The 16,806-nt window shown below is 39.4% G+C and overlaps 1 protein-coding gene across 2 annotated transcripts in view; it reads right to left on the bottom strand.

Annotated features, from left to right (window-relative positions):
• ABCB5 (ATP binding cassette subfamily B member 5) overlaps positions 1–16,806 on the bottom strand; it is a 35,215-nt gene that overhangs the window by 9,327 nt on the left and 9,082 nt on the right. For both annotated transcript variants that reach the window (XM_086741534.1, XM_086741535.1), the window contains exons 10-21: positions 16,333–16,446; positions 15,345–15,455; positions 12,858–12,983; positions 11,528–11,731; positions 10,124–10,294; positions 7,311–7,472; positions 6,874–7,113; positions 4,753–4,899; positions 4,208–4,312; positions 3,357–3,434; positions 2,201–2,284; positions 50–253 (exon numbers count right to left, since the gene is read on the bottom strand). In XM_086741534.1, the coding sequence (XP_086597660.1) occupies positions 50–253; positions 2,201–2,284; positions 3,357–3,434; positions 4,208–4,312; positions 4,753–4,899; positions 6,874–7,113; positions 7,311–7,472; positions 10,124–10,294; positions 11,528–11,731; positions 12,858–12,983; positions 15,345–15,455; positions 16,333–16,446 (1,746 nt within the window). The remainder of the gene's footprint in view (positions 1–49; positions 254–2,200; positions 2,285–3,356; positions 3,435–4,207; positions 4,313–4,752; positions 4,900–6,873; positions 7,114–7,310; positions 7,473–10,123; positions 10,295–11,527; positions 11,732–12,857; positions 12,984–15,344; positions 15,456–16,332; positions 16,447–16,806) is intronic.

Raw genomic sequence — 16,806 nt, 5'->3', positions numbered from 1 at the left:
AAAAGTGATCTCACATCATAACCCTGTAGTTAAAAATTGGAGAACTTACTCTTCCAGCCTCTTCCAAAGCCTTTTGATCTTTTGCGGCATGACCAGACACAGAGCTCACTCTCGCAGCGTTTGTAGCAATAACGAAAGGAATGCAGGCCAGGATAAGCAAAGTTAACTGCCAGCCGTATACAAAAGCAATAATGATGGCAGTCAGAAGGGTAAAGACAGTCATAGTCATCAGTCCAAGTCGGCTTCCTGTTGCCTAAGAAAACCCCCAAAACCCCCAAATATCTGTCATTAGATTTTTTTTTTTTTACTAATATCACTACTTCAAACTGCTATATAGTCAAGGCCAAGCAGTTCAGCTGGAAAACTAAACCATGCGTGGTCACATGCATGGATGGTATGCACCTACTTATGTAACTGTTCCTAGATGTTCCTTGGACCTGCCAGCATTCAGGCCTTCAAGCAAGCTTAAAGTAGTCAAAACAGTTGGTCATGATAGCTGTTTAATGAATTACGTATCTGGGACTCCCTGCGCTGCCTGTGGCACAGAAGGCCATGGCCACTGTCACTGTAGGGCAGGTTGGTGATTGCGTGCCCAGCGTTAAGCAAGAGGGGCTTCGTTCTAACAACAGGCATCCATTGAGCCATCTCACTAATGGTGGTGGAAACTACCCATCCTCAGGTTCTCATACTGCTGCACCTGGGGTTGGGTTCCTAGAAAAAAAAAAAAAACAACCTGGATTTGGCCACCCTGCAAAAATGCTTTATCTCAGTGGGATGATAATGAGTGGGAAAGATGAACTCACACTGAAGAACTCCTGTCTCCTCCCAGTCTATGTAACCTTTTCATCAAAAACTTAAAATGAGAGATGATTAGCATCCAGCATCCGGGTGGGCTCTGATCTGCAGAAAAAAGATCTGAAAGCAGCCCTGTGAAAATAGTTCATCTTCCAAAATTTGGCTTGATGGAAAAAACAAAAACCCTTGGGTGGGAAGCAAAAATTCTTCTATTTTTTTGCCAAAGACTTTCCTGCCCTGAAAAGACTTTTCTTGTTCAATAACATTTAAAATAGTAATAATTAAAGCAATGCCAAGGTGAATTGTTGCCATATGTTCTAGGGGCTGCACATAAAGATAGATTTGGAAACTTTAGCCAGCGCAGCATGAGGCATGGTACTTACTGACACACTGTAACGTTCCAGAGAACACAATAGCTTTGGAGAGGAATTCATGTCCTTAAATGGCTTTTGTAGTTAGGGGACCCTGTGCACCCCTCCTTTCTACTGCCCTGACAGGGTGATCTAGTTCAATCAAACAAACTGAATCTTTAAAATACGAAAATTACTAAGTTTTGTCAAATACTATTTTCTCACTAGTCCATAAGGAAGGAGAACAGGAGACAGAAATTAAAGTCTACTGAGACTGAAAAAATGTAGAGATTAAAGGGTTTTTTATATACAATATGAAGGAAACAAAGACATCTTAAAACAAAACAGTAAACTTTCCCCCTACAAATCTTGCAGTGATTTTTTTTTTTTTCTTCAGGGAGAAGTGAAGAAATTGAGAGACATTTGGATGATCAATAGGGACTTCTGATGAGGTGAGCAGTAGGAGGATTTGTGTAGAATTTGCCGCGTTCTCCTGCCAGTGGCCACCTCTCCTATAGCACCACCTTGAGTTATTCCTTCCCTTGGCCATTGCCCTCCCTGGTGTTCGTCATTAATACTGTTACATTTTTTACTGTTTGGTTTGCTTGTGTGTGACGCATGTTTGGTGGGGGTGGGAAGAAAAATTGTTTTCATTAAGGTCAACAAGGGTTTCTATTATCTGCAGATAAAACCTCTTTGTGGTACTCAGGTGACATTCATCATATGGTCCACTGATTCTGATCCCCAACACACATGCAGATTTCGCTTTGCACAGTGAAGTAGTCTACAGTTAATATATACTTAGCGTAAAGACTTTCAGGAAGGGAAATAAAAGGTCTCTGAACATCTGTTGGATTTTTGCTAGTTCTCATAAATTATCAGCTGGGAAGCCATTTCCAAGGTGACAACAGCATGCTATTTAAATGTGCGTACCAGCTGGTGGGATAGATTTGCTATCTTGTGTACTGATATAATCTCGATGTCCCTTGCCAATTGCAATTAATATTTGTAAGGAAAAAAAATTTTCAAAAGCACACAAAAAAGAATCTGCATACCCCTTTGACTTGGGAAGCATCCGTAGCAAGCCGAGTTAGCAGAACACCAACAGCATTTTTCTGATCATCGTACCATCCAACCTCCTGCAAGACAGGAGACTAATTTTTCTTTCAAAAAATTACATGTTCTTATCATATTTCAGATTTATCAGGACTGTTAATAAAATTAACAAATGTTCCCAGCTCAGGTAGCATATGGAAAAATGGAAGTACAAGTCATGATGGCTAACTGCAATATTCTTTCTCTGCAGTCAGCATCTTCCAAGTAAACAAAAAGAAAAAGCTTAAAAAATATTGTTCTGTTGTAAACATCTAATTGTTCACAATCTAGTGTTATTAGCTGTAATGTTCTTCTGAATGTGCCTATTTAGAAACATTTATTACAACCCCTTTTACTCAGTCCTTCCTTGGGCCTGAAGAGGTTAACTACTCTCTTCTTACAAGTTACCTACTCCATTAACCATAGAAGAGCAATTGCTCATCAACCTTTGTAGATGCAGAAAGGGAATAACCTCCAAAGGCTATGGCAGGTTCTCTTTAACCACTAATCTTCCCTCTCCTAGTCCCTTTCAGATGTTTCTATGAACACACAGGTGTCCCCACACACCCAGTGTTAGGCATTCTTAAAACTCTTATGTGAGTAACATGAAATTGCACAAATTAACAGGAAGTGTTTAATATAAGTAACCTCACACTTCTCATGGCTAATTCTTGATGCAATAGGGCAATCTGAACTTTTTGCAGTAAAATATTACTGAAGTATGTAGATTTAAATCTAAATAACTAAACGTATTAGACTTAAATCAATATATTATATATTTGCATCATGACCACTCAAGCAAGGGGAAACTAAACGTTTTTGGTCATCCTTGCACATATAGCCAGCTGCAAACTGCACGCATACTAGCATGCTAGAAATACACACATTTGCAGTTACACCCCTTCAAAAGTAGACTATTTGCAGTAGTAGCACTGAGCCAAATTGCACATGGATGACAAGATTTCTAGAAAAGTTGTACTTTTTCCTAAGCTAGTGGTAGAAGAGACATGTTTTTTTTCTTTTCTCCAAATCACACTATCGAAACCCAGCGTGTACCTTGTAACAGTCTGCAAAAGCCATCTGGCTCTCTTGATATCCTAGCTGCATAATTCATACCTGCTGAAGTAATGCTCTGAAGGATAAAGAGCGCAGTCTCATTGTTAGTATTTCCCCAGACTTCCCAAACATGAATCCCTGGTGGAGGAAAGAGAGTCACATTTTCTAATCTGATGCTTTAACTCTGTTTATAAGCCCAGATAACAAAAGCAATGACACCAAAGAGTCTCCTACAACCCTCTGTGCATATCTGTATCTTGGGAAAAGTTTTCCCAAGAAAACTGTTTTCCCACAGAAAGGAAGCAACATGGCATAGAAGGCAGGAGCTTTGTTGGAATGCCTTATTTGTATGCCTCGACAGCATCAGAAGATAAAATAAGGCTATCTAGTTGTTGCCCTCCCTACTCTGACTGCTGCCAGAGGCGTTCACTCACACCAGCCGTACCAATAGATTTTATGGTATGGACATCAATGTGCAGTAACTGTTTCCTGCAAGCTGCAGAACAGTCATAAGAGGTCAGCAAACAAGAGAGTTAGTTTGATGGTATGAAAAAAGACCATCTGCTATGGAGAGAGTCTATTTTATACTTTATCTGGCAATAGTCTATAGCCTGTCAATGAGAAATGTCAGTCCTAATTTTAACTTTTAAGGCCAGATCCTCAACTTTCATTTCAATCATACTGAATCCACATTGCCTTCAGTGGCATATTTAAAACAACAGAAAATATGGATGCGTGCCTAAGTAAACACATCAATAAGGCCATATCTCTCAAAGAACCCTGGCACTTCTCTGTGTTTTTGTAAGCTCTGATTGGTGTTTTGCTTCTCAAGCTACATTGACATGAGTTGTAAATGCAGCCAGCTGATGGGGAGTTGAAAACTTCTAACATTTCAGTCTAGTGACACTTACTTGGATTATCTGTGTTACTAAGGTAATCACTCCAAGTAAAAGAAACATTAGAGAAAGCACCAAAGTGTTTTTATTCCTCTTTTCTGGATCTGTTTCTTGAAAAGCCTATACAAGGAAAAACACAAATATGAGTATGTAGACAATGACTGCCAGTTACATAAACTAGCCTTCATCTCAATAAACCTGTCTATTTCAATTTCTCTTAGCAAGTATCCTGGATCCTGAAATCAGTCTGGAGTCAACTTCCTGTTGATGGCCAGAAGACAGTCCAGCTTTCCATTTAATCTACATCTTGCTGACTTGTTCTTTCAGCTCCAGTTATTATTCCTCCTTTCCTCTGCTGGTCAGATGCACTTCCACCAGGCTCTGCCTCTAGTGGGTCATTTCACCAATGTTTATCCATTTTTCATTGGATCCATTTGTACAAGTGAATACTACCCAAAGTCTTAGATTGGGAGAACTGGTTGAGCACGAGGGAGGCTTAGGACTACAGCGTCCTTTTGCAAAAACAAAACAAAACAAAAAAAACAAACAAAAAACCTTACCCCAATGATTTTTCCAAATATAACAGCAAATGCAGGATGGACTCCACCTGAGATGGCAGCAGCAATCACTCCCAACAGCACATACAGCCACTCAGGTTTGTTCAGAGCCAGGATTCTTGAGTAAGGCACAGCAGGGAGATTTTCTTCCTACAGGAAAGGGAAGGCTGCAAGTTTTCCTTGGAAAGTTGCAGAATATGAAATTCCCAAGACAGTGTGTGTTCATTAGGCTTTGAGTACTGAAAGCCCTCTCTGTGTGCACCGAGTGAGCAAACATGCCGGATAGCTGCAGCTTTGCCTTTTTGTATCCTAGAACTTCAGCTGCACTGCAAAAGTTTGGAGACAAAAAAAAACTTAACAAAAGGCTAAGTCATGAGGGGAGAAGGGCCAGGACAGTTCATTGAAAGTCAGATAGGACTGGTTACCATGAATGGCAACTTTAACACTTGAATCTTTATAAAAGACTAAAAGTCTCACTGTTCAGAGCACAGAAAAGATCCCTCTGGTTCAGCTAAATGCTAGTGGGCTGGCAGTAGTACAATTGGGTAGAGAGGTCGTCTTTCTCTTCTGCAAACTATAGCCTATGCATCATTACGAAAAGCATGAAAGAGGCACATGTAACAGTCAGTTAGCCTGCATCTTCTTTGAAAGTACAAGAAACGCCCTGTTCTGCTCTACTAATTTATTCAAGTGTCTATGCCTCCACAGGGGGAGTTCTGGAAAAGCAAAAAATGAAAACATTGGAAATGAGACAAAAATATTAGGCAGGATTATGAGTAAGCTGCTCTTGCTTTCTGGTTGTTTTATCCCACGTTTTGGCTGCTGAATGAGGGTGGCTAAGCCTCAACCATAAAAGTCAGTTGAGCTTTCTGAAATAAGTAATTACAACAGCTGGATACTTGATTTCTTAATTTTTTTGTGAATGTGACAAATACTGAAGTCTTGAGCGTGAACACCCACTACTTCCTCTGGCAAGGTCTTAAGCAGGATTAGTACACAGATAAAAAAGATCTTTTAAAGTTGCATAACTTTTTTTTTTTGTGATAATAGGAATGGATCCAGTTCCTTGGTGCTATTTGAAATATGTATTAACTGGAAGCTATATTTTAGTGAGAAGGAATAGATACAAATCACACTAAGGCTTCCACAAGTATTTTAAGTAATGAGATGCTATATTACAGATGAGATCCTAACTGCTACACATTCAAAAGGATCCATGATTTTGCTTCAAAATTCATTTTATTTCTTCCCTTCAAGGGTCCTGAAGTCAGGTAAAAAACCAAACCCCAAACCACCAAACAACACTTCCAATAAATTTTATGCAGAAAAATGCTGTAGTTCAAGCAGTACAAAACAGGAAGAAAGAAAACCAAGTTTGAACTGAGCTGCCTACACAAAGTCTGAACCAGAGTCCACTAGAAATCTGCTCCTATTGATTGCCATGAGTAAGTTTTACTCAACTTGGACAAATCAAATTGTGTTCTTAAAACCTGAACTTCCTATGTGACTTTTAGTTGGTAAATGCCATGTAGGAAAAAGGTGTTTTATCTGAATAAAAACCTCCAAAACTTGATGTTTTAAAGGATATACTAAGACTGAAAGAAAAAATAATGTTTTTTTTTTTTTTTTTAAGAATACACTTCAAAATGTTAAGGTTTTGATTTTTTTTCCATTTGACATAAATGTAACACAATATTCCAAAGTGCCTTAAAATTTGGTACGCACCCCAAGGATTACACTATCCACCAGTATTTGCAACAGTGAGTACCAAGAAGTAAAGAATCCTACAAATGAAATCTCATAACTCATTTTAATTAGATAGAATTAAAACTTCCCTAACACTGAAATAATACACTTAATTTTATGAAGGATGACAAATCAACAGCACAAGTTTTTTCCAGCTCCACACTAAGTCAATAGTGTTAAAATGAACTGTTTGGTAAGATGTACATGATTGTCCCCATAGCCCTGGGACAAATACTCAGCCTGCTGACTACTGACTGTAACAGCACCAGAGTAAAGGTTGCATGGCAGCCAGCTATCTAAAACTAATCAAAATTATGTGCTTTCTGTTTATGCTTACATGTTATCACTAAAATTCTAAACTAAAGTTTTAATACCAACCTCCAGCTTTTTCTTTTTCTTTTTTCCAGAGGACTTCTTCTTAGAAGAGCGCCTCTTGCTCTGATATCTGCTGGATCTTCTTCGAATGCTGCCTCTCCCAGAGATCACAGATTCTTCAAAACGATCTTGAAGAGTCAGCTTCTCCACAAGATCACTTCTGTTATTTTCTTCATACTCCTCAGCTTCTGTGTCTTCGCTTTCTTCTGATGTCTTAACATCTAGAACATTACTGCTACAACCCTAGTGAGAATTCAGGATATACAGCCACAAGACATTTTGAGCAGGGAGAATGAAAAGTTTGTTGTGTTTTTTTTTTTTTCTCATGCGTACTGCTGTTTCAATCATGTGATCACTGCTGCCTATAGACCACATGTTTCAGTGTGTAATGGCAGAGCAGTAGACTATTTGGTCCTGAAAATAAATAGATTTGCCCTTACCTGCTGCATTACAAGAGAATAGTAGACTCCCTTCTGCAACATGAGCTCGCTGTGTGTTCCTTGTTCAACCACGATGCCTTTCTCAAATCCAGCAATGGTGTCTGCAGTCCTGATGGTAGACAGTCTGTGAGCAATCACAATGGTGGTACGTCCAGCCCGAGCCTTACAGAAAAAGGGCAAAAGCAAGTTACATGACAATGGGCAAGAAAACAACACTACAATGAAACAGTTCTTTTAGGCATTTATAACATAAAAGAAATCCAAACTTTAAAAACAGTCATTTCTTCTAAAAGCAAAGACTTTTTTTTCTGGTTTCACGTCTCTTGTTTACCAGTCTAAAGACACTTTCACTTGCTTAATTTAGGCAGAGAATACCACATTAATCTTATTAGACAAGCAATGCGGATACTAAAGGCTGTAATTAAGGTTACTTGACTTTTTACCAAACTTGAAATGTTTGAGCTGAAGTTGCCCAGAAAATGTTTCCACATGTATCCACGCGTGGGAGGGAAATGCAGTGAGCATAGTTAGATCTTTCTCGAAATAAAGCTAGGATATTTTCTTTATATGCTAGCTATCCTTTCTTTATATACTATCCATGCATATTTTTGGAACTAGAATATCAACATGACTTCTGACAAGACTTAGCAGGAAAGCAGAGGAGTGGAACATATCTGGGTTCAGAAGTGGGTTTTAGCCACTCCGTAAAGTTCTCTCCCAGTCTTTCGAAATAAGCTACAACTCAAATTGTCAACTAATACATTCTCTGCAGGGGCCTGCTGGGATTTGGCAGCGAGAACCGCCAACACCTCAATCTGCAGGTTACACCCTCCATCCTTCTCCAGCTCCCACATGCAGACCAGCAGCACGAACAATCCTCACGCAGCAAACGAGTGTGCGCCAGCTTGCAGCTGCTGGAGAGGGTGGCTTCCCTCCTCACTGATGCCTGGAGCAGACGGTGATTTGGGTGCAGGAGGAGAAATCCAAGGGGACTCACAGCAAATACTTTCTGCAGTCAAGGAGCTTGCTGGAAGTTACTTGCTGCAGAAGCTGTACATCACATGGGCACAGGAACAGGGGTGCGGAGAAGATGAGGACAGTTTCAGTATATGAATGCTTCCATGGAGATCTTTCCCTACACCTGCCATCAAGTTCTCAGAGATTTGAGTCACTCAAAGCCTGTCACAGGAGGTCTGTCTCAGTGCCATTTTCACACCTGTGCCCTAACACGCAGAGGTGCAGAGCCCTCACCACTGCAGCTGGGAGCTGTGATTAGAACCAGCCAAAAGCTTTAAAGAGTGCAAAGTTATCTGAAAAACAGCAGACCACAAGCATCTGCCTATGAATGCTCAGAAAAGGCATGCATTTGTGAGGTTAATATCTCTACCCCTCGTGAAAATAATGTGCCATATTAGCACTGCTTTTTCCACTCAGGGATGTTGAGAAGAAATTTGCAAATCCCATTTGGGGGCTACATTGATGGACATCAAAAAGCTGTGAAAAGATTAATAAGTTATGATTCAGGGCTCATTTTGATGTGTTCTGGGAACATGCTGAAGGATGAGGAAGAGCATAGAGAGCAGTCCCCTTATTTGAGTGATCTCCCTCTGTGGTATGCACTGAATGAAGTAATAAGCTTCTGGAAGAGGTTAGTATTTGATCACGGAATTAAAGAACATGTAGAAGGTGGCTAAATTATGGCTGAAATGGCATTCTTTTAATGTTTAACTTAGCAACAATAATAGAATTTTTACATAAATTAGATTAGATGACTTGTTTTTGCATGTGCATATTACCTCAGACTAATAGTATCAATACAGTCATGTGAATATAACTGACAGCTACACTTTACCTCTGATTTAAACTGACTGTCAATGAAGGTGGTAAATTCTGTATTTCCCTTGAACCATACTTGTAACTCATATTTCTCTGTGTATAACTACTGAAATGAAAGGCAGGCCTTTTCACTTAGCTTTTAAAAATACATTAAAATAAATATTAGATAAATGAAAAAAAAAAAAAAAACATCCTAGCCCAACCATGAAGTTCTTTTTTAAATCAAAACCTCCAGGCTCTACTACATCTTGGTGGAAACTGCTGATGAAGGAGGGCTGCGAGCTGGTGGGACAGAGGCTTGGGTAAGAGCTCTGAGAGCTCAGCTCTGCAATAGTGGGGCCCCCCTATAGCTGTGGGGCTGATAAAAAACACAAGGAGGGCAGAGACTTAGCATCTGCACTGGCTTTGCTTTTTGTTCCATGTAGGGTCTGAATTGCATTCAGTCTCTGTGAAGAAAGGAAATGGCTAAATCCCAAGAGCTTTCTGAAAGTTATGAAGCAACTGTTCGATGAAGAACAAACACTAGGAATATTATACTATACATTTATATTAATCTATCTGAAAAAGGCTATTCAGTTCTCATGCCTTGCCTTAACAAGATGCTATCCATATTTCAAGAGCAAATGAACAACCGTGATTTTAGGAAGGCAGTGCAGGAGACCTAAGTTACAGTTACACATGAGTGCACGTGTCTTGGTAATAAATAATAATGCTAAAAAATACCAAATAGACATGATTCCTAAGTAAAATTTTGATAATTTGAACTCCCTGTTAAAAAAACAAAACAAAACAAAAAAAAACCAAAAAAACCCAACAAAAACAAAAAACCCCAGAAATTGAAATATCCATCCAAATTTTATTTTCCCCAGTGTTCTTTATTCCAATGGAAACCTGCACTGAAAATTGTAACTTAGTTTTTCTTAAGCGCTGTTGCACCTTTTCATGGTGACTAGTAGCTTCAATAATATGGCTCTTACCTTATCGAGAGCTGCTTGCACTATGGATTCACTCTGAGTGTCTAGTGCAGATGTAGCTTCATCCAGAAGAAGAATCTTGGGATTTCTTGCCAGGGCACGGGCAATAGCTATTCGCTGCTTCTGTCCCCCACTCAGCTGAGCCCCTCTTTCCCCTACCATGGTGTTAAATTTCTGAGAAAGAAGAAAACAAAACAGAAGTTGTGGAATGTCTCAAATGAAATCCTCTCTTCTCTGCGCAAAAAGTACCCAGCTTCTAGACAAGAGGTTTCTAGCTGACTTGAGCATGAGCAGAGCAAACAGGCAACTACATCCATCCATCCAGCCCTTAACCAAGCCCTCCTACCCCCATTACATACTTTACATGCCTAACTTTAAACTTAGGGTTCTTTAAATTCTTGATCTTTACTGCTTGCTCAGAGAGTGCTCCAAACCCTAGGTTTTCTCAAGACCAGCCCGTAAAAGACATCTCTGTATTTACTGAGGACTGTCTACCTTCCCAACAGGGCTGGGATCCCAGGGACTCACCAGGACCTCTAACATTGCCTCCTCTGAACCTGAGGTACCCCCCCTTGGAGCCATGTCTTGTCTCCTACAGACTGTGTCACTCACTCCAAAGTGGCAAGTCTCAAAGTCCTTTGTAGTCTTTTATTATACAGCTATTTAAGAGTAAATATGATCAAGGAGAATTCCTGAGAAGGAACCTTGGAACAGACTGACACTTTAGAAATGGTACATGCTTGAGAGATGGAGGTCAAGCTCTCTGAGGTAGCAGAAGAATTTGAAATCAAATCCCAGATGGGCACTTTTTCCACATGTTTTTAACTGCAGAACCAAAAGGAAGGACACATCATCATCCATCCCTGAAAACGTGTTTTGAATAACTGATCTCACTTCCCACCCCCACCCGGAAAGGAGTAAGGCACCTACTACTAGGAGAGGGCTCAAAGCTGTGAATTTCAGGCAGAGCAAGAGGTCAAGCTCCTAGCTGCTAAAAATGGCCTTGGTTCAAGGCATACTTATTTCCTTCTGCTCTCCATTTCCTATTGATTGTGTAGACAGCTCCTGATAAAGAATTTTGGATTACTGGATCTTATCTTTAAAAGCCCAACTCTTCCCATGCCTCATGAGGTGTGTAGGGGTGGTAATACAGCTGTGAAGCTCCCTTTCGCCTGAGTTAAGGCATTGACATTGTCTCCAGACTTAGGCCCAAATCCTTTGAGGGCAACCAAACAAAGGCACATTATCTAGTCCAGAAAGTCCTTGAACTGAAAGCTGCTGGAGGCCATAAGAGTATTTTCTGAAGTTACATTACAACTTTAATTCCCATGCTCCCCCTCTCTGAAAGAGGACACTGGTCTAAATGGACCCTTCGTTCTTACACTTAAAAGAAGTTCATGAACTCACATCAGGCAGTCTAGAGATGAAGTCGAAAGCATTGGCTTCCTTGGCTGCTTGCTCGATTTCAGCATCAGAAATATCTTCTCGGCCGTAGCGAATGTTCTCTGCTATTGTTGTTGCAAACAAAACAGGCTCCTGGCTCACAATACCAATATTTTCTCTTAGCCACTTTACATTAAGAGTCCGAATATCCCGACCATCTAAGGTAATCTAAGAGGAAAATTGTATGTCAGAGTTGAGGAAATGTATTCTGTTAATAATAAATCAATTAATGACTGTTACTTGCCTTAAGCATCAACTACAAGGACAAAAAAAAAAAGAAAAAGATTGTTGACTTTAGTAGAAGGCTATGTTGGGGGAGAAGTTACAACTGTAGTTTTTCCATCCACTGCACAAGCTAGAAAATGGCAAGGAGCAGCATAAATAGAGAAGATATCATGGGTTTGGTTTTTTTTTGTTGTGGTTTCCCCCCCCCCGCCCCCTTCAATAACCGTGCATTCGTTTTACAATGTTCTCATGCCCCTGTGCCAGTTTGCTGTCCTCACAATTGTGGCTACACAATTGCCTCTGTGGCTGTGCTTTACACCAGGTCCAAGATGACTAAAAAGGACAGGAAAGCTATTTTAACCTAGATAATTTGCTATGTGGTCCTATGAACACTGACATTAGCACAGGCAAGGAACAGCAAACTGAGACATTGGGGCAGGGGTGAACAGCCACAGAAACAATAAATTTAAGGAAACTACTGCGTTGATAATTGATAGCCTCCTTGATACATTATGTAGTGGTAGTTCAGTGTTTAATATTTGAAATGTTTATTTAGCTCCAACTAGCAGAAAAAAATACTAAGCAGCATTCTTCAAATATTAAATATAAAAATAACATTTTCCTTAAAAACATATTGTTTATTTTCCTCCTTTCCAGATACAGAAAAACAAGTCAAGAAAACAACTATTTAAAATAGGAAAACTCTCTCTAGGTTTTAGTTTATGTTCAACGAAAAGGAAGTAAAATACAGCGGAGCACTGCTTGCTTAAAAAAAAAAGTTTACAGAACCTTAAAAGCCAATTGTTGATGAAAAAAATTTTAAATTCAGGTCTTATATCTATTCAAAGATTTGTGGTATTTACTACTTCTGGCATAGTACTGCAAAGAAAAGGAGAATAATGAAGTCAAGCTAACAGGAGAAGATAGTTAATTTGAAATTTAAATTGTGGAAATACTGAACTATTCAGAGATATGCTTAAATTAAGAAAAAAACCGATTTAATTAGTATGGGAAGTTTGTGCTTATCCTAATAGTTCTCAGTTTTTACAGTTCACTTGCAGGCACTCACTTCTCCCTGGACAGGATCGTAGAATCTCTGCAGCAACTGAACAGTAGTGCTTTTTCCACAGCCACTGGCACCAACCAAAGCAATGGTCTTCCCAGTTTGAACTTTTAGGTTTAGACCTTTGAGGATCTGGGGAAAAAAGAAATTAAAAAAAAATTATATCTTAGCTTCACAAGTTTAATTAGATAACAGTCTGTCAAGGTGACTGTAGCAATAATCAAGACAGTAGTAAGGGGCACAGTCTGAAGGCATGGTAATATTAGTAAGTTAATTATACCTGTGAATATTCTGGGGCACTGATATGAAAAGTCCTGCCTTATGCTTGTGAAGTGTATTGGCCTTTAAAACAGGATGGCTACATGCAACCTGCCTTTGGGAATGGTCCCTGAATCCTTCTGGCTACCAAACCAAGCCTGGGAACTATTTGAGAAGATTGATAACTATAACAGGCCAGGTTTATGCCAAGAAACATTTTAAGAGTTCCCTTGCATAGACCATTGCATTCCAGTGCCTGGGAAAATTCCCCAGCACACTCAAATCAACTAATATAGACACAGCCACAGTACTCTGAACTTGATTGCTCATTTTCTCCAATTTATGTGATCTGCTAGCAGGTTTGGGGTCTTAGGTTCTCCTGCTGTCATCCATTTTCCAATGCTTAGATAATGGCATAACACTTAATTGTGAATCTCACAGCAAAATATTTTGCAGGTACTAATATTATTAAGAAACAAGCTTACTTTCTTCTATTTTTAGAACATAAATGGCTATTTTGACAAGGTAACTGCTGGAAAGCCCTTAATAAATCCCAATCCTTATTGTTAAGAGCCTCAGTAACCTGGGGAGTAGTTACAGATTAACGATATCTTTGTTGCCATTTTCACATTTAAGAACATTTTACCTTGAAAGACATCCATGTTGTATGTGAGTAATGCTATGCAGTTGCCAAAATATTTGGCTGCTATGGGAACTCTTGTTTATACCAGGCTGATTTATAATTTTGCCTACACATGTTTTTGCAATGAGAGATTAAAATAGTTGCAATATTGCTCTCTGCTCCCTGTGTTACAAACCCTGCTGGATGTATCTCCAAGAAGCTGATATCCTAGTGCCTGCCTTGTCAAGCGGGAACTATATTCTGGATACCATACTTTCTCCAGATGCAAGTAGTCACAACCACCTAATAGGTTATTTCTAACTCACTTTTATCGGGTAAGGTGTTGTCAAGATTAAAACTGACAATAACTAGACTCCTTAGATCTCTTTGATTTGGTTTAGCCTGAACAGGGGAGATTACACTGTGTTGCATCAATTGCTTGAGAGATTGTGGAGAACTTCTACATATCTTTGCCAATTCCTTTTGGCTCTATTAAACAACATTGTCATTCTTCCCAAATCTACCGAGTCAGCAGCTCTACCTACTAAGAGTTCAAAATATTTCTTATTTCCCTCCCATTTGGCTTGCAGACCCATAACGTAGCTCGTTTGAAAAGCATTTTTAGGAAGGATGAAGAGTCTACCCTGTCACTTCTGATTTCTGAGTCAAGAGTGAAAGAAGATGCATTGTACCAACTTCAGTCAGGTGGAAAGCCTAGCTCTGGGTCTGTCCTTCAGCAGCTCCAGTGGCCTGGAAGCAGATTTGATGCAGACGACTGAGGTGGGAAGAGTCAGCTGAGGATATAGCCAGAGTGACAGAACTTCCCCATTCTCACCCCTTAATTGGCATGTCCAGCTTTTAATTGTTGAGATTTGAAATCTCTATTTCTACCTTTTTCCTCATCAAGTAACAGCAGCAGCAAATCCCTTTTCCTTTCACCTTTGTCAAAGTCTTTCAAAGATTATAAACTGTTGAATATTTTAGAGAGGTCAAACCAACTTTATCACCACAAAAGTAGATCACCATGACATGATGTACATAGCACTGCACAATACAGTTACTAAGGAAGTTCAACTGGCAAAAAATAGGGACATCTGTTCATTGAACAGCAATTTTAACATCTGCCCAAAATAACATTTGATTTCCAAATGAATATTTAGGATAGTATGTTTCAATCCATTTGATGGCATATTGTTGTAAAGTCTGTCTCACAGGTCATTTTTCACATGAGATGTCACAGCAACTCAGAAAAAGCAAAGGACTGGAAAGAGCAACTTCTTGATTTAACTGTGTAAGGTCTGGAAGTTTTAATGACAGAACTTGAAAAAAATCTTATTTGGTTTATCTTATCGGTTTATTTGTTCACACAAATTCAGACTAGAAGCACCACACATTCTTCTTAGCTTTGCCCAGCAGAGGGGAACGGTAGGCAGGTAGCCAGTGGCAGTAGATCCAGAGCTTTGTCTTCGGACGTTATTTTTTTACCAGTAGTGCACAAGCTCCCAAGATAGGAATGCAAAATGCATTCAACAACAGCAACAAGATTGGGGAAATAATACTAACATAGGCTTCAGAATTTTAGTACAGTAGGTTAATCTAAAATGAACACTTACTTTAACATCAGGTCTGGATGGGTAACCGAAATGGATGTTTCTGAATTCAATTTCTCCTATTAGCTTGTCTGGTTTGTAGCCTTCCTTAGAACTGCTATCTATGAGCCGTTTCTAGAAAGATATTTTACAAGTATATTGCTGGTTATTACACTTTCAGAACTGCTATTTCAGCTGGAGATATTGTTCCCTCCGTTACTTTTTTAGCTGCTGTTTTACACTGCAGCACACCTTTGTAGGGCTGCTGCATTTTACTCACAAGATGCTGAATGCAGGGAACATTCAACTATGAACTCTGCTTTGACAAATACAGCATGTTTTCAAATGCAACAAAACTCACAGTGGGAAATCTGCAATTGCAGAACTTAACTGTACTACCTTGCAGCCAAAACATGGCCCTCAGCTGTCCATATAGGAGGACACTCGCATCAAGAATGATGTAGATGTTTCTGCAGGAATTTTCTAGTTCTACTTGTTTAAAATATTTCTTATACACAGATATCCAATTGCTGCATAACACAGCAAGATGAAAATAATAATAATAATAGTGTGGAAACCCTTTTTCATAGCAGCATCAGCACTGTTGCTTTATATTACTATATCTTTCAATAGCACTATTAATCCCCTCCTCACCAACTCCCCCCTCCCCTAAAATCCCAGCTCAGCTGAAATTGTGCATTCACGCATTTTTTAAAAGTGTAGTGCCTTACTACTTTCCCTCTGGTGTTCCAAGGCTGATACTAGAGAAAGATCTCATCCATAAATCTCAGATAAACACGCCAGGTTTCCCAACATTCATTGTAACAAATAAAGAGGTAGTTTTCTTGACATGAACAGAAATACTATGGGTTTCACTGGTAGGCATCTATTGAGTTTATGGTATAAGAAAAACAGTCAAAAGCCCCTATATCTCTTGAGAGAACAAAGAAAGAAAAAAAGAGGGAAAAAACTAAGTCCAGTGAAAAGGTTTCTTTTCTACATAGATACTTACCTTATTGATAATGTGATATACTTCATAGGCAGCCCCACGTGCATTAGCCAGACTTTCCAGGTTGGGAGCCGCTTGGCCCAGGGAGAAGGCTCCGATGAGCACAGAGAAGAACACCTGTGGGAGATGGAGGGAAGCATCACAGTTAACAATGATTACAGAGTCACCAGTGCCCAGCTGTTAAATGTCGAAGTCTTTCTAATGCAGCCTTTTCCAGGAAAGTTAAATACATAAGTGAAAGGTGCACTTCACAGTCGCTCCTATCCAGTCTCCATTTTCCTGGGGTGGATGGTAACTACTGACATACACTTTTGTGGCCTGAATGGCTTTTTTTTAAATGCTCTTGCATTTTCTATCATCTAAAACCAAATATCTTTCTCTGTTGCTTTCCAGATGTTCCCAAAGTGAAGAGGCTTGCAAAATTTAGTCCAGATTTTCTTAACTGAAGTCCCACTTGTAAGACCAACACAAAATTAA

The sequence above is a fragment of the Chlamydotis macqueenii genome, chromosome 2, assembly GCF_036417535.1.
Source record: "Chlamydotis macqueenii isolate bChlMac1 chromosome 2, bChlMac1.mat, whole genome shotgun sequence".
Lineage (NCBI taxonomy): Eukaryota > Metazoa > Chordata > Aves > Otidiformes > Otididae > Chlamydotis > Chlamydotis macqueenii.
This window is presented reverse-complemented; position numbering and strand designations above follow the sequence as displayed.